The sequence below is a fragment of the Kogia breviceps genome, chromosome 4, assembly GCF_026419965.1.
Source record: "Kogia breviceps isolate mKogBre1 chromosome 4, mKogBre1 haplotype 1, whole genome shotgun sequence".
Classification (NCBI taxonomy): domain Eukaryota; kingdom Metazoa; phylum Chordata; class Mammalia; order Artiodactyla; family Physeteridae; genus Kogia; species Kogia breviceps.
In genome coordinates this window covers 100,805,466-100,830,568 of record NC_081313.1, presented here as the reverse complement: position 1 = coordinate 100,830,568, position 25,103 = coordinate 100,805,466, and the positions used below count along the sequence as shown (strand labels likewise).

The 25,103-nt window shown below is 42.4% G+C and overlaps 1 protein-coding gene across 7 annotated transcripts in view; it reads right to left on the bottom strand.

The window, feature by feature from the left end:
* SNCAIP (synuclein alpha interacting protein) overlaps positions 1 to 25,103 on the bottom strand; it is a 149,645-nt gene that overhangs the window by 5,743 nt on the left and 118,799 nt on the right. For 5 of the 7 annotated variants that reach the window (XM_067033376.1, XM_067033375.1, XM_067033380.1 and 2 more), the window contains 4 exons: positions 19,033 to 19,158; positions 13,679 to 13,848; positions 8,604 to 8,696; positions 6,923 to 7,991 (listed from right to left, as the gene is read on the bottom strand). In XM_067033376.1, coding sequence (XP_066889477.1) covers positions 6,923 to 7,991; positions 8,604 to 8,696; positions 13,679 to 13,848; positions 19,033 to 19,158 — 1,458 coding nt within the window. Of the gene's footprint in view, positions 1 to 5,600; positions 5,672 to 6,922; positions 7,992 to 8,603; positions 8,697 to 13,678; positions 13,849 to 19,032; positions 19,159 to 25,103 lie in introns of all 7 variants that reach the window. The other 2 variants (XM_067033373.1, XM_067033377.1) reach the window with 2 other exon arrangements.

Here is a 25,103-nt window from a genome sequence, read left to right as displayed (position 1 = left end):
TAGCCAAAACAGGGAGACTTACTTAGCTACTTTTGTGATCTCCTTCAGAGCTTCACTGAGAGCATATCTATAAATCCCATCTACTAAAAAAAATGAGATTCTGGTTCAAAGAATAAAAACGTGTACTTGAAATACCCAATATGAAACTCACTGTGGGAGGTTAGACTTGTAATCCAAAGGCCTAGATTTCTAGAGAGCATACCATCCTTTCTGTGGGATGACAGGCTTGGTCCTTTTTAGTTTTCTTTTCCCTCTTCTTCCTCCTTTTCCTCTCTCTAGCTCTCCCTCTCTCTCCAAATATTCTGAAATCCTTACCACGTGCCAGGTACCAAGCTAAGACATTGGGGTACAGACTTGGATATGATGGTGCCACCAAGGGTCACTGGTGTTGGGAAGTTATACCTTTCATCGAGTTGACCATGTTTTAACTGTATCCTCTCTTAATTTTCTCTTGATTATGATCTGGCTGAGTGAAGGGACATGCCTTATTCTGGCACAGCAAAATGCGTGGCTTATTGCTAAGGACATCACTGAAACAAGGGCACTGGCAATCCAGGGATCTGACATCCAGGAGAGTCACATAGCTGCACTGTTCGCAGCATGGGAAGGAAAATCCCAACTGGCTGTGGTTGGAGCAGAGATTCTCAGTGAAGGTACTGGAAGGCGTTTGAGTAAAGTCTCTACCTGATACTTTTAAACCTCAAATGACTTGCTGCTTCTTTAAAAGTCCAGCCTTAAGAAAGTTTATAGACAGGCCCAGCTCAATTAATGTGCAGACACTCTAGTGGTGGCAGACATGTGGTACAAATATGACACGGGTTCTATATTCATCCCCTTTGGAATTACACAATTCAAAACCAGACTGGGGAGGGGGAGGAAAGGAAGCTGGAGGTGGAAGAAGGCAGTTGTTTGTTCATAACTTTTGGGACTACACTTAAACCAGGATTAGCATGCTGAAAGAATGTATTTCTAGTGGGATAATTTTGGTTTCCAAGGCAGATCTCCCCCCGTACCCTCCTACATATAGCTCATGGGTGTTCTACATGTTTATTTCTTGCCTTCCAAGGGCAATGCTTTAAGATAGAACATGGGGTCTTAGCTTCAATAGCTCTTTCTATGTCTCAACTCATTATATTTTGATACTAAACCTTGTTCTACTGTCTTCCTGTGATGGAACACACTTTCTCCTTTTCCCAGAGGGAATAAGGACCTTATGAATAGAAACTCCATCTGTGAATCATGCTCTCATGAATCTTGCAAACTCTGGCAGCTTTTATAAAGTTTGCTAAGTTGTGCCCAGACACTGGAAATATCTGAATATTTTAGCTATCCCCCATAAATGGGCATTTTTCTACACACACAGGATCCTCCTATGCAACAGCTAAGGACAATGCAAAATTGTGACCCGTTTCAAAGGAGAAGCTGTCACTTAATGAATGTAATCTGGAGAAATGGTTCAAGATTGGGATCTCCTTCTTCCAGGTCATAGGGACAAAGCTTCCATATGAAATAAGGGTTTTCTCTCTGAAATGAATGTGAACCCTAGGGAGGCAGAGGTGGAGTGGGCGGGACAAGAGTTGGGCAGGAGAAACAGAGAACACCGGGGAAACATGGGGAGGGGTGCAGGGGAAGGAGACCACACAGGCTCTAGGGGTTTCTGGAGCAGAGGTGGTCACCCCAGGTACACCATGGTACTCCTCCTGACTCATTGGCTCTGGACCCCAGAGCTAGTATATTAGACACGAAAACACAGAAAAACATACTTCAGATCAGAGATTAGAACTTGAAAGTACAGTTTTGGGGCAGAAACTCTAATGTCTATAGCGTTACTCAGTGCCCTTTTAGTACTAGCATTCTAATAAACTTTTCTGAACTGTTACATTGGTAAGATTCAGTCTGCTCCAGGGGATTCACTCTAGATCTATGCAATCAATATACTCTCAGCTAGCTTGGTAACATACCTATGACTAGGTAATTATATAATTATCCCTTCAAGATCCTTAAAAAGCCTATGAAAATAGTTTAAGATCAAAAATTTAAGATTAGAATGTGGTTATTTGATTATATCCAGAGAAATGATGGCAAAGATGCCTTTGTTTACCAGGGATTCTTTTTTGTGCTGACTGCACTTTCTATCATGATTCTGGAAATGCTGTTCAGTGGGGCTGAGGGTATGCTCGACTCGGGACAGGTTTCAGCCAGGGCCTCACCTCTACCTTCCATGGCTCCTACCACCAATGTCTTCCATGTCTTTGCTCATTTTTCTGTTTAGTAATATGTACTGACAATAAGGACAGAAGTGTGTTTGTGTGTGTGTGTGTGTGTGTGTGTGTGTGTGTGCGCGCGCGCGCATGTGCGTGCGTGCTGGTGGTAGGGGTACCCTGAACTCTGACCTCCAGTTGGGCACAGCAGATGACCACTGACATACTCTCACATCAACTCAGGCCAAACACACCACTATCTTTGAAGTGGCTGTTGAACAATCTTGACATCTATGTAAAATATGGGCTACTAGCTCTTGGGTCCAGATGTATAATTCCCAGTGTGGCTAATTCCTTGGCAGTAAAACCCACAACTAATGGTGTTTATTGCTTAATGTCCTTTTAAGGAGTCTACTCTCATGTTGGTGCGAGGATTAGGGGTTTCCTGATACTAGCCCCTCAGGCTACAGGGCCTCTGTGGTCAAAGGGGATGTGACCAGTGGTGGCCAGGGGTTAATGCCCTCTGCCTACCAGTAACTAGAATCAATGCTCACTTCGAGTGTTACAGATCTTGGATAGACTTAAACTCTGGGAAATGAATGTCTTACTGGCATTTTAAAATAAGTAACTGCAAACATTCCCTTGGAGTTGTAATAATTCAAGACCAACTTGTCCTTTGTAAGAAAAAGTAAAGATAAATCTGCTTGTTATAAACAAAGTCATCCTCCGCAGTTGAAACACACTGGAAAAGCTATTCAGAGTAATGGACTTGAATCTAATTTTAAAGGGCAATGAAAAGAAATTCAGATTCTTTGCTATCAAGCTGTGACCAATTTTGAAAAATAAATAGCAAACAGAACCCCCTCACAGAGCTGACATTCTTTAAAATGTTGTATTTATTATCCCTATTTTTTCCTTTACTAGGGAAAAAAAAATCTTAGGAACTAAAATGTGATTCCAGTATAGGCCTGGAACAAGGGTCCACTGCCCCACTCTTTCTCCCAGGGCTATACTGATAGGGCCACCAGCAGCATAATGCTTAGAGCCAACTCCATCCCAATGACTGCCATTGCTTTCCAAAGTTATATGATCCCGGGCAGTCCCTGCTCCCAGGAGGAACCATGTGGCCTTCAAGCAAATTCTTGGGCCAAGATTTAAAGGCATCACTGACAGATGGTGGGTTCCAAGGACACTTGGGTTCCTTTCTTTCTTGCATCTTTCTGTGGGATGCCCTTTCTATGGGTCCCACAGGCAAAATGAAGCAGGCACCAGAATCACTTAGGTATTTTTCATGTCCACATTCCCATGCTAGTTCATCTCTCTGAGGAATCTGTATCTCAACTAGATACATCTACCCTTGCTTTATCTAAGGAACGGACTGGGCTGGTTCCCCCTGCCTCTGTGTGATGATGAATCAGAGAAACCTTTCCCCATATGCCACGGACAAACTAGTGGGTTTTCACTTTCCATAGAACACATGCCAAACTACAGCCACGATAAGAGATAAGTTAATTTATAAGGTAGGGAGGGGAAGGGGTCTGGATGTTTATCTAACTACATTGAATATTATAATTTTGGGGCTTCTGTTTATCGCTGAAGGAAAACTCTGTTAATACATAAAGCCAGTGAATCTGACAGGTTCAAAACTTGAGCCTTCAGAAGGACTGTTCCTTAAACTGAGTAGGAAAGTGTTAACCCAGTTGTCGGATGTCTGAGTAACCTCATAACCTCCTTTTGTGTTCTGATTTTTGTAATCCTATTACAGTGGATTGTCAGCTTTGTTTCCTTACTTGTAACAAGACAGGATGAAATATATCTGGCAGGAGAATCAACTGGGATACTAATTGTCTGGTTTCCAGGTGCTGTAGGAACCTGGAAGAAATGAGAGGTTTTCTCCTTCCCCCTCCCAAGGACTTTGCCAAGCCTTTGTGCTTCCTTGCCTCAGGGTATTTTTGGTGACTTCTGCTGAAGGACAAAAGCAGAATTTTCCAGGCACCAGAAGACAGAACTTAAGATGGGGATGCAGAGGGGTAGGGAAGACAGGTTGGAAGAAACAGAAGTGGACCAATACCAGTGTCTGGGAAGGCAAAGGGTATTTTTTTCTATCTCCTTCCCACCCTAGGCATTGGGCTTTTCGCACTGGCCAAGCTGCCCTGCCCCAGCGTGGCCAGAAGCATCCCAGACTTAGGCAGCATGTTGAGCCTGACACAAGCACAATGCTGGTGACCAGTAAATACCGAAGCTCCAAGGTGCTTCCTTCAACTTATGGAATTAATGAGACCCCTAGGGGAACCCCCTAAAATGACCGAGATTTACTTTTCCTCTAGCCTGAATGGAGACCTGGAGCAGATGAAACGTGATTTAGAGGGGAAAAAAAAGGATATTGACATTTCTTACGCCTTAGAATTCTGAACTAACATTTACACTCACAACACATTCACTTGTATTTGTGTATCTGTAATTATTATATACATCCACACACACACATCCACACAGATAAATGTTTTGGAGGATTTTGGAAGGGTGCTGAAAGGCGTGCCACAGCTTTCTTTTAATTTAAATGATTAGTCTCTTTTAAAAGGGTGCTGGGGGTTTAACTCTTCTGAAATAAACCTGTCAAGAGGCACTGACTGACTTAACTCCCTGTCAACTGCTCTCTTCTTAGCCCTCTTCTCTTTCCTGCTCTGTTAGGGAGTTGTATGTGTCCCTGGGGGATGAAGGAAAGCTATACTGAAGAAGGACTTTGCTCAAGGAGGAAACTGAGCCACTGGGGACCTTGGAGATGATCCTTTTATATACCCCCTCCAGACATTTTGAATCACAAACGTTCTGTTTGAGAAAGGCCATTGTTTTGTTGGTGGGAGCTCAGAGACCGGCTTCTGGACCAGCATTGCAGTTCCAAACACTGAGGGAGAGCAACTACAGCATGGCAGGACTTCACTTCTCCTGAGGGCAGCAGACTGCTGACTAAAGGAGCTTTCAGTCTATAACCAGCAACGAAGGAAAACCTCAGCTCTGTTTCAAAAAGTTCTGATTCTAATCGGAGGTTGACTCGTTCTACCCATGGCAGGAAATTTCATTTCTATACTTACTTGGTACTTGACTCCTTTAAAACAAAGACTGAAAGCCAAGGTTAGGTGGGAAGCACAGCATGTTTGTGATCTGAGTAGATTCCTCTGCCCTCTGCCGCTGGACTGAAGCCCCTCCAACAGGGTTCTTGCTCCCTTTCTAAGGCCCAGTTACAAGTCTGCCTTCTTCTATTTGGGGAAAGAGTTGTAATTTTCTACTTCCTTGGTGTCAGCCCCTGGGAAAGGTGCTCCAGGACTGGCATGTAAAAGATCATGCAATTCAAAGCGAAGGCATGGCACTGCTGAGCAATACACCCCTAGCACCACATACCGTGCATAGTCACACAGATGCTCTTCAATCAGCGTGTTAGAGGGAAGAGTGATGCAGCTGTCGTACAGCTCCTAGAGAGGTGCAATTAAAAATCATCTGAACACATGCAACAAGCTCAGCACATGCACAAGTCTCAATAAACAGGAGGCATGCAGGAGACAGATTAAAGGGTAGAAGCTTCAGACATACTTGAAGGAGCCTGGGGAACTGCTGAGCTCTTTGACTTGAGCGAGAGGAACCCTTAAGTTACCTGGAAAAGTTTTATTCCAGGAATGTAAGTTTGGACATATTTAATCCAAAAGGCCTGGTGTTTGGGGCACAAGTGTGACTTTTCTAGCTGAAGCAAATATATGCTCAAGTCTTTTATAACAAAGACAACTCGGTGGAAATCAGTGTAATTAAAATTTGTGTTCAGTTAATTCGAGTGATATTAACTAAAACTTGATTTTGGTGTTGCAAAACAGAATTTGCACAGTTCTTAGACCTCACTGGAATAGGATTTAACCTTATGGCAAATAATAAATGATGCAGGTGTGACTCTCTGGTTAGCAGGATGGATATTCTGGATCCTTCTATTCCTCAGAGTTTCACATTTTGGCTGCTATACTATGTATTTTAAGGGCATGGCATGCACAGAGCATGCAGGAAATGTTGCCTAAAAAGATGTTTGTATCTCTTATTCACTGGATTTAAATCCAGATTATAGTGCATGGTTTTGCAACAAATGCAATTACACAATGTAGCTCATGGCATACTCTGCTGTCTCCTGGGCGCTGGCAAGCACTTCAGACCACTAGAGCTTCCTTAGGGGCTTGTGTGGTAAAACACCAACGAGGGGGTCCCTGTGGTGTATTCATTCTAGAGGTCCTTCCAAAGTTGAGTAGTTTAGAAACAGAGTTTCAATTTATGTGTTGTTTAATTGGGCTGGAGAATAAACTATCCAGTCACATGGAGGAGAACTAACTCTTCCTGCTGGCAGAGTCAGTGCCAAAGAAGGGCCTGATTTCACATCAATTAGTAGTCTAATCTTGCAGAAACGCCTCCTATGACTCCTAATTCTCAAGGATCAAAACTACTTAGGGAAATTTAGGGACCAGAATACAATCTCCTGTGATTTGTTTAATCTTTCTCTCTTGGAGTATTTTCAAAATGTACTCTAACACGACATATCTCATTAGAAATGCATGAATTTGGCTTTTCATGAATCCTTTGGAATTCTCCTGGGGATGCCCTCAAGGTGGCCAAGGGCAACAATCTATAGTGTTAGGAACAATAGAATGAATTTAAAGGAATAAAAGGGATATTCTCCAAACAGCACTCACCGCCTTATTCTTTCCTTTGCTAGCAGAGCTCCCGGGATTTCCCTTACCATCTGTGGTCTTCCTCCCAAGTGAGGTTAAGGGCAGAGTGGAGGTCTTCAGCTGGTTGGAGGCCTGATAGTTATTATTATTGTTCTGGTTGCCACTTAGCGTCTCCATGATGGATCGGAAGGTTCCAAAAGGCCTTTTCAGTTGATCCCCTGATTCAGTGCTTGCGGAGGTCCGCTGGAGGGTCCTGCCCTTATCTCGGTCCTTCTCTCCGTTTAGTTCAAGGCTAGTTTGCTCCATCTGCACCACAGGCTCCTCAAAGGTAACTCTGAGTTTCAAGTTCTGCGATGTCCGGCGCTTGGAAGATGGGGACTTGAGGGCACTCTTGGGACTCGTAGCCACTTTCTGGGCAGCTGTGCTGTCAGGGCTGGGCTGAGGGGGTTCTCCAGAGGGCTGGCTTGGGGGACCAGTTCCCGAGCCTGGACCCTGGGATTCCAAGTCCGGCTCGCTGCTCTCTGAGGTGGGGGATGGGCTGTGGCCCTCCAGAGATTTGGAGGCCTTGATACTAAAAGGAAACCTGCGTCCTGATGCCAAGCTGTGTTTCTTTATCATCAGGTGTAAGCTTTCTGCGCTGTCCATACTCTCCACGCTTTCCACGACAGGCTGCGGTCTGGGCCTGTCAGCCTTTCTCACAGGCGTGCCCTTGGGGTCCTCAGAGTTGGTGGAGTCTGTGTCAGACTCACTCAGTGGCCGCTGCATCAGCTGCTTCAGCCTGGCTAACTTCAGTTCCCTCTTCTCCAGTGGGGTCTTTTTTGAATTTCTAGAAGAAGCCTGAGCATCCTGGAATTCCAAGGACAGCTTTTCCTGGGTGCAGACATTCTCTGAAATATCTTTTCCTAATAACTGGCGTAGGATTTTATCCGAATCTTCGTCTTTAGGTTTGGCTCTAGCCCGGCTGGATGCGGACAGGCTTCCAAGATCCTGAATCCCCTCTTGGATTCCTGGTTTGCTTTTGCCTATAGGCTCATCGTCTGCATCTGGGGATTTCCATTGGGACTTTCTGGAAGCTGGGGAGGATGGTGAACTGAAAGACGATGAAGGACATATGAGATGACATCCTACTGGGTTAAAATAACTCACCCACAAATCACTGCATGGCTTAAATGCCACTAATAACTTACAAATCACTAAGACTGAAATAAGAATAATGAATATCTGTTTCAAGCAATCTACAAACATTCCATGGTAGCAACCAGAACCAGTATAGTATGCCTCATACCTTTTGCTTTGACTACAAAATTAATTTTTTTGTAGTTTTACAAAACTACAATAAACTACTGTTTTATTGTTTATACATTAATTTTGCACAAATTTTCTCCACTAATCCCATCTTCAACAACCTTATGAACCTATATATCCTTATTTCCATTTCACAGATGAAGAAATAAAAGACTCTGAAAGAGTAAGTGACTTGTTTATAGTCCTGGAAAGAAGAAATGGCACAGCCAGAGATAAACTCAAGTCTTCTGACCCTAAGTCCAGTGCCTTTCTCCATGTGATAGCTCATTTTTATTCCTCTTTATAAGAATAAAATGTTTTCTGTTATCTTCTTAAAAGACATTAAAAGAAAGTCCAAAAGAAGGCTCACACATTAAAGACAGTTAAGAATTCTAACCACCAACATTCCTGGTATTACCTGGGCGAAGAAAGGAGTGATTTGCCCTCTGATTTCTGGGCTTCCAGAAGTTGTTGGAGCTGGTTCTGCAGCGTGACACGTTGCATTGTCTGCCTGGGAAAAACAAACCAAAATATATAAGCTCTCTGACACATTGCTACTATCATAAATTAACAGGTATAACTTTTTTTCATGATAATTTGCGATAAGTTGCAATAAATCTAAAAATCTTACAAATGTGCATAATCTTCATCCTTATAATTCAGAAATTTTCCTGAGGATGCAATCAGAAGTACCCAAAAAGATATTTATTATTCACATTAGTAAAAGATATTTATTATTCACATTAGTAAAACTATAACCTAAATGATCATCAATAAGACTGAGTAAATACTTTATAATTATTTCTATGAAGGCAGCTATTAAGAATGATAATATATTTGAATATCTATGACATAGAAAAAGTTTCCCTAATATATGTGTATATATGTAGAAAGTATACAGTATGAAGTGTCCTTTAGAAAAGGGAAAATATGGACACAGAGACAGCCACACACAGGGAGAGCATCACATGAACATGAAGGCAAAGATCAGGGTGATTCATTTACAAGCCAAAGACTGCCAAAGATTGGCAGCAAACCACCGAAAACTAGGAGGGAAGTACAGAACAGATTCTCCCTCACAGCCCTCAGAAGGAACCAACCCTGTCAACACCTTGATTTCAGACTTCTAGCCTCCAGAACTGTGAGAAAATAAATTTCTGTCGTTTAAGCCAGGCAGTTTGTGGTACTTTGTTAGAGCAGCCCTAGCAGACAAGTATACTAGACATATGCTCACATATTTTTATATATTCATATTTCACATGCTCATATATTATACTTAAAGTTGATTAGTCCTTCCTGAGGGCTTTTTTAGAATCTAGAGAATAGACTCCTTTTTTTCTCCATTCATACTTGGGATTTCTGTCATCAGTCCATCTAACTGCCTCCAAATAGTTTTCTTGACTGTGTCATAATTCACTCTGACACCTAAAAACCCTATAAAAGGAGTTTAACCTCCTTTTAATCTTTCTTCATCTGTTTTAACCCCTCACTAAATGTTTGTCTAAAAAACTTGACATGCGGTTCCAAGTTTCAAAGTGGGAAAAGTAGAGTGCTCTTATGTGTTTTTATTTTTTATTCGTTCTTTAGACTAGGGTCAGCAAACTATAGACTATAGACTATGGGCCAAATCCAGCCCATCACCTGTTTTTGTAAATAAAGTTTTATTGAAACAGAGCCATACAGATTCATTAACATACTATCGAGTGCTGATTTCACGCTACAAAAGCAGAATTGAGTAATTATGACACAGAACATGTGGTGCACAAGCCTAAAATATGTACTATCTGACTCTTTAGGGAAAAGATTGCTGGCTCCTCCTTTAGACAATTAAGTTTTCAGTATGTGAGTCACAGAATGAGTGAGAAAAATGAGATCACAGACTTCTTAGGTCTTAGGGATGAAATGTCAGGACTAAGACTGACCACTTCTGAGAAAAGGAGAGTATTTGGGGCTGATGGAAGGTTATTATAGAAATCTGTTCTCACAGAATTAAATTTAGGCAGCCGACAGCTGTTGAGTTTGTGCAGTGACATTTGGCAAGGAGAAGACTGGGCTTCCTCAAGCCAGTTATCTAAGACTAGGCAGTCCTTTTAAGAACACTTGTAACTCATTTGTTTAGTTCCTCATCCCTGCTCACGAGAGCTCCTACCAGTTTTGATGCTAAGTGTATTAGTTTTCTACTTCTGTTAATAAATTATTACATGCTTAGTGATTTAAAACAACACATGTGTATCTTACAGTTCTGTAGGTCAGAAGACCAGAATGGGTCTCTCCAGATTAAAATCGAGGTATCCACAGTCTGCATTCCTTTCTGGAGGCTCTAGGATGAAAGTCTATGTCCTGCTTATTCAAATCAGGCGCAGAATTGGTTCCTCGCAGCTGTAGGACTGAGGTCTCTGTTTTCTTGCTGACTGTCAGTTGAGGGTCCTTGCCAACTCCTAGAGGTTACTGCACTTCTTGGCTCACAGCCCCTTCCTCCCTCATCAAAGTCTGCAAGAGCAGATTGCGTCCTTCTCACACTTTGAATCTCTTTGATCTCCTTTTCTGCCTTCTCTTTACTGTTACTCATGTGGTGAGATTGGACCAACCCCAATAATCCAGGGTGACCTTAACTCCATCTGCAACCTTAATTCCCTTTTTGTCATGTAAGGTAACATATTCATACCTTCCAGGGATTAGGATGTGATAGACATGTTTGGGGGACAGTTTGCGGGGGTGAGGTACCACACTAATACTGCAGAGTTCGGTAAATACTGCTTTACTCCTCTAAAACCAGAATCAGTTTTCCTTTTTCCAAGTTCTGTAATAATTAATGTGTTTTCTAAACAGATTTCACTTTCTGTAACCTATGGCTTTTAACCTATTTTCTTAACTTTAACGCACATTCTGATAATATGCTTCTATGTCCAGAGTAAATTGAGTGTTACCATACATTGTTTTCTCTTTGTTGAAAAAATACCAAGTTATTTAATTGTTTTTACCCAACATGGAAAGAGTTTGCTTGCTTTGTTTAATTTAGTTTTTTTTCTGATGGCTCAATCAATACAATTACTTTAAAAATTCAAACCATTTAGAAAGAGTGACTAACATTTTGGAGTGTATCATACCAGCTTGGGGCGGCAGGGAGAGCTGGGGGGAGAGAGAGGGATTTCTTAGAAATGAGATAATGAGATTATACTGCACACTGTATTTTGTAATTTTCTTTTTTTACTTAAGGAAAGTAAAATACACTGTGTGTGTGTGTGTGTGTGACTTCATTTTAACTTGATTACTTTTGTAAAGATCCTATCTCCAAATAAGCTCACATTCCGAGGTACTAGGGATCAGGACCCCAACACATCATTTTATGCGGCCATAATTCAACCCATAATACCTACGCCTGTAGATCAGGATCTCTAAGAGAGCTGAAGGTTGTCATTTCTAAATAATAGCTATGTTTATTAACTCTAAAGGGTTGGTAAAAATAGTCTAGTAGGAAAAGGCACTCAAGACTGTCTCCCACTCACAATTTTGGGCTGAAAAACTAGTGTTTTCCATCCTTCTTCCTGCACCTTTCGATGTTATTGATGCCCTAGAGCCTGAAGGGTACAGCGTACTGAGGCTAAACTAAGTGAATTTCTCTGTTCATTTCTAGTTTTGCCAACCTCACTGAGACGCAGAGTAAGTACAAGACTAGGGTCTACAACGTAACCTCTCATATTTCATCTTGTCATTGGCCTAACTACAACTGTCTACAGCATTCAGTTTGGAGACAGTGGAAGAACTGCTGTCTATTAGCATGCATGTGTGTTTTATCCCAGGATCATCAACAGAGAGAGCAGCCAAGACCCTGACCTTGAAGAGTTCTACCAATAAAACAGATACCGTAACTCATGAAAGCTTCTCCAACTCCGTGGTAAGAGACAGGGGAAGGTTTTGTGATCTTTTCTCTGAGTACGAACCTTAAGAAAAAACATTCCATTGGACCGTTTTAAAGTTCCTCTTGATGGATATGTCCATATACTACTGGGGGGAGTGTCCACTGGTACAACAGTTCTGGCAGGACTGTAGGCAACATCTATCCACATTTTAAATACGTATGCACTTTGTTCTGGCAATTCCCTTTCTAGGAACTTCTTTTCAGAAACACCAATACATGTACATAAAGACATGTGTACAAGTATGTTTGCTGTGGCAAGATAACTTACTGAGTTATGAATCTGTGTGCATTTTCCCCAGACCTTCAAGCTGGGGGGAGTCTTGTGTAACTGGGCAGAGGATTCTTGGAGGGAAAGGAACTGTTCTAACTTTTAAGTTTAAATTTTATTTTATTTGTTTTCCTAGTAAAAGGCTAAATTCATTAAAGAGAGTATTCTAGGTACTGGCAGGGCTAGGAGCAGAGGAGTACAGAGACTCCTACCTCTAAGGCAAGAGAGTAGAAGCAGAGAGAGAAAACAATTCCCCGAGCTTAGCGAGGAACCAGAGGATCTCAGGACTTGTCATTGTTGCATGAATTACACTTCTAATCAGTTAAGGCCTCCTACCAACCACAGGTCTTTTTTCACAAGGAAAGGAGGAAAAAAAATATTTTTTATAATTTTAAAGTAAACCTTCATTTTTTTCCTTAAAACTTAATTTTTAAGGTTTGTCCTCCTAATCTGCCACCATTACTCTGAGTACTATTTTTGATGTTCAGTGATTCCCTTCCTAGTATGGCAGCTGTCATTTGGCTGATGTGTTTTCCAAGGGCTGAACTCGGTCCCCTCAGACGAGCATCAGCTCCTTAATCCTTCAACCTGCTGGAGACCCCTCGGATGGCCTCTCCTCTGGTCCTCCTTTCTTCAAGCATATCATGGCAGCTTCCCAGAAATGCTTCCCTGGCAGCTAGGTATGCAGTGGGTACCAGCTGAATCATCTCATCAAAAAGAACTGATTTTAGCTAGACAAAGAGTGTTTTAAGTAACATCACGCTAAGTTTACATTCTGAGGATTTTAAATTCTGAGGATTCATGAACTGTCTGCTTAATTTTTATAATAAATTTGCCAGTGATATTTACCAGGTGACCTGTCTATAATTTCCCAAATATACATTTTTCTTTTTGAGAAAACTGAGAAACTGGCCCATCTCTAGCCCTTCTCTCTCTCTCTTGCTTTTGATGATTTGCTAGACTGTTAAGGACAGAAGTTTGGAATGATGCCCACGTGTGCTTTCCGCGCCTGCCACGTCATTTGACCCTGAGATGTGAACACAGAGAGAGGCTCCCTCCCCTTGTCCACTGTGGCTTAAGTTCTCTGCTTAGGAAGTTAGCTCTGCATTTTTTTTGTTTAAATATCATTTTGCCTCTGAAGAAATGGCATGAATGCTGGCCATGAGGACTTGGGACGGAGGAAGAAAAGAAGATGAGGTGGATACTAGGGAATTCCTGTAAGACCAGCAGGAGGGAGCCTTCCAAAGACCTGGCTGAAACCTAAGCACAACGATGAGCAGCCAGACTTGGTTCTCATGGAACTCACTCCTTCAGCTGCTTGGTTAGCTTCACCACCTGGGAGGCCAGCGACATGCAGGTCTCCACCACCACCAGGTACCGGGAGCACAGGGTGTGTCCGTGGCGCTCAGCGCTCTGGGAGGGCTTTTCCCCCGCGTGGTTCTGCATGGTGACATTTGCTCCATATTCAACCAGGGTCTGTCAGAGAATGCAGAGACATGTGATCATATCAGAACCTCCCTCTAAACATTATTTATTTATTATTTTTCATTTTTTTGAAGTACAGCTGATTTACAATATTGCTAGTTTCAGGTATGTAGCAAAGTGATTCAGTTATATTTATATACATTTTTTTCAGATTCTTTTTCATCATAGGTTATAACAAGATACTGAATATAGTTCCCCATGCTATACAGCAGGTCTTTGTTGTTTATCTATTTGATGCATAGTAGTTTGTATCTGTTAATCTCATGCTCCTAATTTATTCCTCCCCCTCCCTCCCTCTCCCCTTTGGTAACCATAAATTTGTTTCCTATGTCTGTGAGTCTGTTTCTGTTTTGTATATAGATTCAGTTGTATTATTTTTCAGATTCCACATATGAGTGATACCATATAGCATTTGTCTTTCTCTGTATGACTTACTTAGTATGATATTCTCTAGGTCCATCCGTAAGCATCCGTATTTTTTAATGACTGTAACAGAAGGTTGAATGGAACTTTTCCTGTTGTTCCAAAACCAGTCACCAGAGCCCATAGCAGGACAGGGTGGGGGTGAGAAGTACCATCATACACAAAGGACAGCCTCTGGTGAGCTTTCAGTGGTCAGTATCAGATGCCTCTTTTCGGAGCCTACAACGATGCAGCCAACCAATCCCACTACTATCAATCTCACATCAGCCTCAGAAGGAGACTGGGAAGGGGTGGAGGTTCCTTCTCCCTTAGAGTCCTTTCCTTTATGAGGTGTGCAGGGCAGTGTCTGTGGTGAGAGGCTTTGTCCCTTTCAGTGGGTGGGTCCTTGAAGTTGGGGATGCCCATAAGAAAAAGAAGGAATTTTGTTTACTTTTTCCTATTTACTTGGGCAGCGCACATGATCTGTTGCTGAACCTACCCAATCAGGAATAAAAAGAACAGGAGAGAATTGTCATGGCAGGGCCCACATTTCCACCACGTACCATGGCAAGGGTATGTCCCATATATTGAGCAGATGTTGTAGAAGAGAGCTTGCTATGAGCTTGTTATCACCCAATTAAAAAGGAGAGGGTTCTTGGGTGACTTCCTTGGTGGCGCAGTGGTTAAGAATCCGCCTGCCAATGCAGGGGACATGGGTTCGATTCCCTGGTCCGGGAAGATCCCACATGCTGCAGAGCAACTAAGCCCATGCACCACAACTACGGAGCCTGTGCTCTAGAACTCGCAAGCCACAACTACTGAGCCCACGTGCCCCAACGACTGAAGCCAGCACACCTAGAGCCCATGCTCTAGAAGCCCGCACACCACAACGAAGAGTAGCCCCCGCTCTATTCAACTAGAGAAAGCCCGTGCACAACAACGAAGACCCAATGCAACCAAAAGAATAAATAAATAATATAAATTTTAAAATTAAAAAAAAAAAGGAGAGGGCTCTTTAGCAACAGGAGGCAGTGGGGTGCAAAACAGGTGGAGGGGACTGTATGGCGGAGGAGGGTGTGAGGTCGGGGCCAGATCTCCTGTCTCAGGTATTAGTGGGAAGGCTCTAGAGGACGCTCTGAAGTCCCCACCCACTGTGCCCACCAGAGATTCAGCCTCTGAAGGCTTCCCCAGAGGACATCAGGGGCAAACCATAGTGAGCTAGAGAAGCAAGACAACTTTCAGGGAGATGCCATGACCTGTGCCAGTAAAGCAAAGAGACAGTTGACTTTTTCTCTTCATACCTCCCCTTTGTCCCCAACACTGGAGCCCAGAAGAGAGAGGGGAATAGGAGCTAAGGTGGTGTGTAAAAAGCCAGTCATGCCTCAGTCCCATACCAAGTCCCTTTCACCCTGAGTCTGATCTGGGTTGGGGAGGAGAATGCTTTGAACCAGAAATAAGACTGAGATTTTTAAACTGGTTTGAAGTAAATGTTAATAGTCAGACAGAAGCAAAAAGTTAAGGAATCTGGCCAGGGTACCATTAGTAGAGGGGAGAGAGATTTGATGGAGCTGACATCGTTAATTTTTTTTTTTTTTTTTTCCGGCTGCACCTCGGCTTGTGGGATCTTAGTTCCCTGACCAGGGGCTGAATCCTTGCCCTTGGCAATGAAAGCCCAGAGTCCTAACCATTGGACCTCCAGGGAATTCCCTGACATTGTTAATTTAAAAAAGATCAAAACTCTCTTGTTTTTATGCTGTGATGACAACAGACCCCACAAAAAGCTGTTACATCAATATTAATCAACTGTCATAGTCTGCCGTATTTTTTGACACTATCAAGATCAGTCTGTAGACCTCTGGATTTATTTTAGTAATAGAAAATGTTTTTTTCACAAGAAATACTTGTAATTTTTAAATTCCTAGACAACTTAGACTCAGAAGTCACTAAGGAGCTTCATTTTCCTCTCAGTTTAGGATCACTCACCACGAAAGGTGCCATAAGGCCACTGCCACTCACGTCACTGGGTGCCCCACAGATCACCTCACCCTGAGCTCTCAGAGACTCAGCATAAACACACTGTTTCACTCCCCTTGACTCTGGCCTCTGCAGTTATCTTTCCAATGTTTTCCATACTCAGTCCCCTCTTCACTTCATAAAGGTCCTCGCTCACCCCCTTTTCTACTTTCAATCTCTTTGTACCTATTTTGTTAAAATTCTCACACCCAGTGTATAGACCTGCTTCCAAGATTATTCAAGTTTCCACATCCATGGTGTCTAGTGCCAAAAATATCATTTGTGTTAAGTGGAGAGACGAACACTCTGAAAAGACAAACTGCCTCTCCTCACATATTAAGAAGGAAAATAACTAAGATCTCAAACAGAATTAGTGGTATCAGCTGGTTTTCTTTGGGTTGCAGTCATTTATTGGCTGATAAAAACAGTCTACTTCGGTACTATTAAATATGATAGTGTTTTGTCAAATGGAAAAATGAAGCTTTCAGTCTTCATTCAATTATTTTTCTTCCACAAAAAGTAATGCTACTCCTTTCATCTTTCTGCAGATCCTGGTAATAATTTAAATTTCTCTCTTTTCTCATCACTCCTTTTACAACTTGGTGTCTTAAATTAGAAGATGCATGCTTTGCCAACAACAGTGGGGAAACTTCCCAGACACTTGAAATATTTCCTATCAGCGTGGCTTTCCACAGAGTGGTTGCATGTGAGGAGACTCTGCAGAGAGCTTTTTGCTGTGACCTCTGCTCTCCGGTTTTATGAATCTTTTGCCTCTTACATTTACTGCTTTTCCATATTGTCTGAATTCCCTGAGTCCTCTCTACCTTCCCGAGCAAGTTCTCACTTCCCAGTTTTCTCTCTGAGATCAGTCTCCCTTGCTCACAGTAGGACCTCAGTAAGTACCTGTTGAGTTTGGAATAAAAGAAACAATACCTAATAAGGCTGAAAAAGAGTGTTGTTTTCTTAGAGTTCTTACATACACATATTTTGAACTGTATAAATCTGGTGAGGTAAAAGTATTTTCTTTAATCATGGCCTTCAGCCATACGTTGTCAATCACCTTTCCTACATCTCAGGCAGATGTGGGAACAAACCCATAGATGTTGGGTCATTTTCAATGATGAGAATGGTGTGATTGGTTGGACTCTGGTAATTATGATTTATGTTCGTAAATTAAATTCCAGGTCAATTCTAAACTTTGTTTCCAATTCAAAGCTTTCTCCTCACACTGTCCCTCTCCCTCCTTTTCTTCAGCTCTCTCCTCTCTTTGTTTTGTCAGTCAGAGCCTTACATTTTCTAGGTAAAAAAGCCTATCCAGGGGCTTCTCTGGCGGCGCAGTGGTTGAGAGTCCGCCTGCCGATGAGGGGCACACGGGTTCGTGCCCCGGCCAGGGAAGATCCCACATGCCGCAGAGCGGCTGGGCCCGTGAGCCATGGCCGCTGGGCCTGCGCATCCGGAGCCTGTGCTCCACAACGGGAGAGGCCACAGCAGTGAGAGGCCCACATAACGCCAAAAAAAAAAAAAAAAAAAAAAAAAAAAAGCCTATCCAGTTTAAAAAAAAATTTTTTTTTAATTGAAGTATTAATTACTTGACTTACAATGCTGTGCTAATCTCTGCTGTACAGCAAAGTGACTCAGTTATATACATAGAGACATTTTTTATTTAATATTCTTTTCCATTATGGTTTATCACAGGATATGAATATAGTTCCCTGTGCTATACAGGGGGGTGGGAGAGGGAAGGACTGGGAGTTTGGGATTAACAGATGTAAACTACTATATATAATAAATAGTTTTCACATTCACGTGTGCCCCAAGCTTCTGAGGACTCTCGCAGGGCCTCCCACTATGTGCTGTTAGGATGGCGGCAATGGGAGTAGCTCAGCTTTGTACAGTTCTGCATTCAGCTATGGGACAAGAGGCCAACCCCCCTTCCTGTAGGAACCCTGTGCTCTCTAAGCAGCCCTCCTGGATGTACCTTCAGGTGGCCTGAGGCAGGGGGAAGGGCCTCCCCACCTCCTGTGGCTCTGCTCCCCAACCTCTCTACATCACTGCACACAAAGGACATGGTAATACTCACAAGGTATGTTGGGCTAAAAGGATGAGGCCACCGGAGGCTCTTGGGTGGAGCGGCTGGCCAACTGAGGTCCTGCTGAGCCTGCCCACGGGCAGAGGGGACCAATATCGAGGGCCTCCTCTAATCAGTTCTGGGACTTTTTGAATGCTTTTGGGAAGCGCAGTCCTACTACAGAGAACGGGAGAAGAAAACCACACCACTCTCTCTCCTAAGCCTCCTGCTTGCTACTCTGAGGAATTCTTCTAATTCTTTCTTAAAAATTCAGTCCTGTGTTTCAGACATTTGGGAAGGCGAAGTGTGCTAATGACAGCAGGAATGGCGCACCCTCCATGTGACGGACTCAGCGATGTCAGTCTGGTAGTGGTTTCCTGCTTTCTTGAGAACATGGGGGTACTTCATTTCCACTGTCCTCAGCATTGGGGTTTTAAGGTAATGCTGCACGGGCAAGAAGTGTCCCCTTCAACACCCTGTGACACTCCAAGGGAAACCCAGACAGCTATTGATGCCAGTGTTTGTGTGCATTTCTGGAGATACAAATGTATCAATATAACTCCTCATTATCCACTATAAGAGGAAAATCTGATTTAATCCAGACATTCTCCCAGTGAACAAAATTCCCATGTTTTGTTTCATTACTTGATGCACTCATTTCTTCTCTCTCCAGAGCAGCAGGGCCTGTGTACCTGTATGCACCCGAGGTAGCCATGCTGGGAAGCCACATGAACGGCGCTGTTGCCCTCCTGGTCCACTTCATCCAGTGAGATGCCCTGCTCTTGCATGAACTGAAGAAGCCACAGCAGAATCTTTTCCTATTAAACAGAAGGACAGGCTGGAATTAACAGACTGTCATGTAGTGAAGTCTAATATAAGGACAGAGGAAAACAAAACTCCAACATGTGAAGCTTAGATATAGCCAAGATTACCTTATGAAGAGAACATTTCCATTCAGTAAGAACTGAAAATTCATGCATCTCTGACTAAAGTTAATGAAAGAAGTATGCTCTGAGAATTTGAAGAGCAGAAAGTTATCTCAGAAACACTCTTGTTTTTCTCACTTATTCTACAGGTGGGAAAACTGATTCACAGAAAGTTTGAGCACCTCCTCAGTCACACAATGAGACAGTCAACGTTGGAACCAGTCCGAAGCAATGTTTTTGTTACTTTGTTATATTATCTGGAGGCTTCAAGAATATTATTATAAAACCTTGGACTATTGAGATACCTAGCTTCTCCTTTAAGTTCATCACGCTTCACCATGCCTTCCTAATCCCATACCATACAATCAATAGGCTTACAAGAAAAGCCTTACAAAAAAGCCTTACAAAAAGCAACGTCTTAAGTTGCTAAGTATAAGATAACCACACTGAAATAAAACTGGGACCCTCTTGATTTTTCTGACCAAATGTTGGTGTTTTTTTGTTTTTTGTTTTTTAACAGATAAATCTTTCTCTTCTTCTACGTTAAAGGAAGGGGACCCAAAGCTTTGAACACAACCTTTCAAAAGCAAAGACATAGAACAGTCAGTGTGTGTCATCATAATCTGTTTGCATTTTACCCAGAGTCTTCTGCGGTATTTACATGTTATGTTTGGCCTCAGGAGAAAGCAGGGGGATGGGAATTCACTGTTTTAAAATAGAAAAATTAAATATAATGTTAAAAAAGTATGAGAGTGGTAAAAACAACAGCATGAAGTTTAGTGGGTGGAATTTGACATTTAAAAAGATGATCATGCGTTTGAAATAGCCTTGAACCTCTCCTTAGCCTTTTAAAGGATTTTCTTTTCCAGTTATTTGCTTGGACTGGTCGTGAACTTTTATATGTTTCTGGATTAAATTTGCCTTCACCTTCTGAACATGCCAACTAATCTGCTAAAGGAATGCTGGATAAAAACTGCCAACTCCTTTCATGTTTCTCCCCTCATGTGGGGAACAGGGCACTGTTTATAAAGGCATCTGTGACATCAGGGAGAGACTGAATACTTGCACCACACCTTTTTCACATGAGCAAGCAGGGAGTAAGCCCTCTAAAGAGCAAGAAGAGGGCTTCCCTGGTGGCGCAGTGGTTGAGAGTCCGCCTGCCGATGCAGGGGACACGGGTTCGTGCCCCGGTCTGGGAAGATCCCACATGCTGCGGAGCGGTGGGGCCCGTGAGCCATGGCCGCTGAGCCTGTGTGTCCGGAGCCCGTGCTCCGCGGCGGGAGAGGCCACAACAGTGAGAGGTCCGCGTACCGCCAATAAAATAAAATAAAATAAAAAGCAAGAAGAGAAAATGTAATCAATACCTACAAACGACCAAGAATACACCCCGGGAAAGCAGGGTGAGTGTTAGCTGCAAAAGCAGACAGACCTTGTAGGAAGTGAAACCCTCCACGTCCCTAGAGAATGGGGTGCAGCAAAGCCTGGAGGCTAGGGTTGGGAGGTAGGAGTGGGATCAGATAGGCTGATGTGCTTAATCCTCTTCTTCAGAGGCAAACTTGGAGGAAGCTGGGACTGACATTTGGACCACAGCAGGTGATGTTTCGAATGCATAAGGTACAACAACTTCCTTTATTTTTCCTAACTAGGTAGGGAAAAAAACCGACATATTTTTATTTGGAGACAGATGATCGAACCATCTGACCTTAACTCCTGAAAAGATCTAGATGAGTGGGTGTATCTCAAGATCAATGACATGACCAACTGGTTAGAAGTCAATGCCTAAGACACAGAAACATCAAGAGGGCAGGTTGCTGTGCCCCTACTGGTGAAAAGGACAGTCCTGCCATCTTCAATGGTCATTGTTAAGCTTGTGGTGACCTGGCTTTACTCCATGATATTAAATGTTAAAAACGCTGAGTGGGAGAGATTTTAGGGAATTATCCAATTCAATTATTTTACAAATCAGAAAACTGAAGAAGACAACTGGATATTCTCTGATACTCTAGCAGCTTCTCTCTTTAGCAAATCAAGCTCAGAGGAGTTCAAGATACTCAGAAACGTTTTATATGTACCTTCTTGTCAGGCATACTTTCACGTTTTTCAGACTCGATTAAATATTATCGTGGATATGTCTATTCCACATGCACAGAAAATGCCCTTTATTATAATTCAGTGTTTCCAATAACTGAATAACTTTTAGTAATGGAGTTATAGGAAATAGAATACTATTCATAAGACTAGGAATTTTCCCTTTGTAGAAATCTGGGAGGAATCTAGAGACCTGGACTTTGCAGGGGCTTGATGACCTGGGAGAACAGGGCAAGGTCTGTGTGAGGCAGGAGTTGCCTTGGCTCCTGACTCTCCCAGTCAGGTGCAGTCCATACTGTTATGATAACCTGCCTGCTTTTCTTATGATGGCATGGATAATTCTTTCCTACAATTAAGGCTCTTACCCAATTCAACATGCAAGACTTACATAAAGGAAGAATGTTTATCCTATTGTCCAGAACAAGGCACGTCTTTGCCCAGCCCCTCCAATTCAGTTTTGTGTTCTGCAGTGGACAATTTACTTTAATAAGAAGCTATGCAATTGGCTTATTCACTGAGAAATCGATGGGAATGACAATCTCCCCAACGATACGGTGCAGAGAAGCACTGCTCAAAGGGATGGGCTGGCTGTCCACTTAGGATTTCTGAGAGGGACATGGAGATGGCTAGAATCCCTTGGTTTGGGTAAAAGCATGTTTAGCATCCAGTCTCTGGGAAATGCTTTCTGCTCTGATTCTGGAGAACATTTGAGCAGACATCCACAGTCCTACAATTTAAACAGTGACTTATTTGACAAATATCTAGTAAGGAGAACAGAACAAATACAGCTATTTTCTCCAACTAAGAAGGCCCTTGTAAATGCGTATGTGTTATAGATATATATGCAATGATGCCCACCTCTTCTTTCATCTTTTAGACATTCCGCAGGTTCTCTCCTCTGCCCCCCACCAGTGTGTGTGTATGTGTGTGTGTGTGTGTGTGTGTGTGTGTGTGTGTGAGAGGAAGAAGATGTTAAAGGAAGAATGTAACTTCAGATCTTCATTTTCCCATAAATATCGCTTTCAGAGAACATCCAATGCAGTCCCATGGATGGGCTGGCTCTTCTGTATTATTTCTGTTTTACAGAATGCCTCTCCAACTGACATTCCAGCCAATCACCCACACACCCACCTACCCATTCAACTTACATCTAACGACTTGAAACCTACTTCATGTACTTGTTTCCTCTACTCGAGATTTTCTGCTTTTTTGGTAACCTGTTTTAATGTTGTAATTTGCATGTTCTTAAAGGCAATGCGATTTATTTAAAGCAACAATTAATGCATGTAGTTTATGAGATTTGCTGGACAGTCTAATTAAAAATGTAATTGAAATCTATGCCACAGGTTTATTACTGGTATCAATAAAATGTCTACAGTTACAACCATAAGTTCTAAAGGAAGCAGCTTTGCCTGTGATCATAGGTTATCAAATCTAATGTGCCATCAATTATAAGATTCACTCCAGTTTTTGACATGTTCAAAGGTAAAAAGATGGCCAGCAATAATCTCATATTGTCATTTACTGTAAGATAAATGTAGAATCTAGAGATAGTAAAATGTGAAAAAAAAAAATCTAAGAATTGATTAAATAGGTTAAGGCCTAAATAATTCTTTGCCAAATTTCTCTGATACTTCACTCATAGTGAAATAAATATATTAAATAATATTTATAGAAATAAAAATAATAAAGTGGAAGGTATCCAATAACCATAATAGCCAACATTCACCTAGTGTCTAATACGTGCTGGCAGTGGGCAGTGCTTCATGTGGCTTTTCTCATTTGGACCTCAGAGTAACCCTGTAAAGAAGGTTCTATTATCTCCATTTTAAAGATGAGGAAACTGAGGTCCAGGGAGATCTTTTCTTTTTTAAAAAAATGTAAACATATGCAAGGCTACTGATCTAGTAAGGGTAGGGCTAGGATTTAAACTCAGACTCAGGAGCTAATGTTCTCTGTCTTCTGAGTATCAATATCCACCATGGCTCGTTGCCCCATGACCCCTGACTCCATAAAGGACACACTCCCTTTCCAACCCTTGGGTCACAGAAATCACATTAACTGTCAGTCTGTGGGTTGTGGAGCTCTGTGTTGGTTAAGCTTTTTTTTTTTTTTTTTTTTTTTTTTTTCAGTACGTGGGCCTCTCACTGTTGTGGCCTCTCCTGTTGCAGATCACAGGCTCCGGACGCGCAGGCTCAGCGGCCATGGCTCACAGGCCCAGCCGCTCCGCGGCACGTGGGATCCTCCCGGACCGGGGCACGAACCCGTGTCCCCTGAATCGACAGGCGGATTCTCAACCATTGCACCACTGGGGAAGCCCTGGTTAAGCTTTTTCAAAGGTCCTTGGAGAGCAGATGAATGCTTGTGCCATTCAAAGATTTTTCAGTTTGCTTTCATCTACAATCATAACCCTTTCAGTGTTGTTTACTTATTTCTACCCCATGACAATGAAACAATAAAGTCAACAGAATATTTTCTCTTTTTAAAGTAAAGCATGGAAAAACAATAACACAGCCTGTGGAAGGAACCCCCTCACCAGCATGCCTATCACTGTTCATGACCATTCATAGGAATTGCTGAGCTTTTTCTTTTTTGAAAAAGTGTCTTTTTTTTTTTTTTGATCCCTATCAGGGCAAACATTTAAAATGGAAAATGAACATAGTGTAGGCAAATGTGCTCTTTCTTGGTAAATGCTTAATGCTATGATTCCTATTGTTTCTGTAGCAAAATTCCTTGACCAAAAGTCACATGAAGATTCAGAAACAAAATGATAAGTTTGATGTTGAAAGTATCAGAGAGCCCACTGAACCAGTGATCAATGCAAAACAGGCCTGAGCCCCCAAGCACCTGAGGACAAGAGCTTTGCTGGGATCCTGGACAAGACCATCTGAACCTTCATGTTCGAATAAAACTGCCCAAGTTACACAGGCGGTGACTTTGACTTGAGACAATTCTGCCTCAGTTGTTTCGCCAGCAAGCATCTCTCTCAAGGGACAGCAAAGCAGGCCCATCCGAGGACACCCCTGCTCGTTCCCCGAGCGTCCTTCATGCTTTCACCTTCATGCTTCCTGTGGCTGGTTTTGCTAGGTACAATCAAGGTATGAAATAACTGCCCCCTCCAAGGCCTGGTGTGTCAAGAGGAGGAAAATCAATTCCTATCACCCAAAGATCTATCACTCCAGGACACCACTAAAAACTGCTGTCTACTCTGTGGTTCTGGAGCCCTTAAAGGTAATTTTAACCAGAAAAAGGACACAAATTGCGAGTCAAATGGAGCTCATTCTCTAAGAATCTATAGGAGGGGCAGAGGGCACCTAAAATAAACCAAGAGAAGAATTTTCCTCTGTACTATCCTTTCCAAAGGTATTTACTGAAGAAACAAAACCAGAACACACTCAAGTGCCTGCTTGATGTAGAAAAACCTGCATGTGCTGAATCCATTAGAAAACTGTTCAATAACAGTCTTCCTTGTGAAAATATTAGCCTTGTAATAGTTCCAAGTTCAGCATCTCCACAGGTTATCTGTTACATAAGTGGTCACAGTGGATGTAGGATGGCTGGGCAGAATTTGCAGTCCTAATGGGCTTCTACATTTTCTACGTAGTTAGGAATGCTCTCCTTAAGGCACTGCTGGAGTGCCTTTCTCAAAGCTGTAATTGAGGTCATTAAAAATGCTTATCAGCTTGAAATAACAATCTGAAGACTGATACTAACATGAAGCAAATGTTTGACATGGCTCTTCACATAGG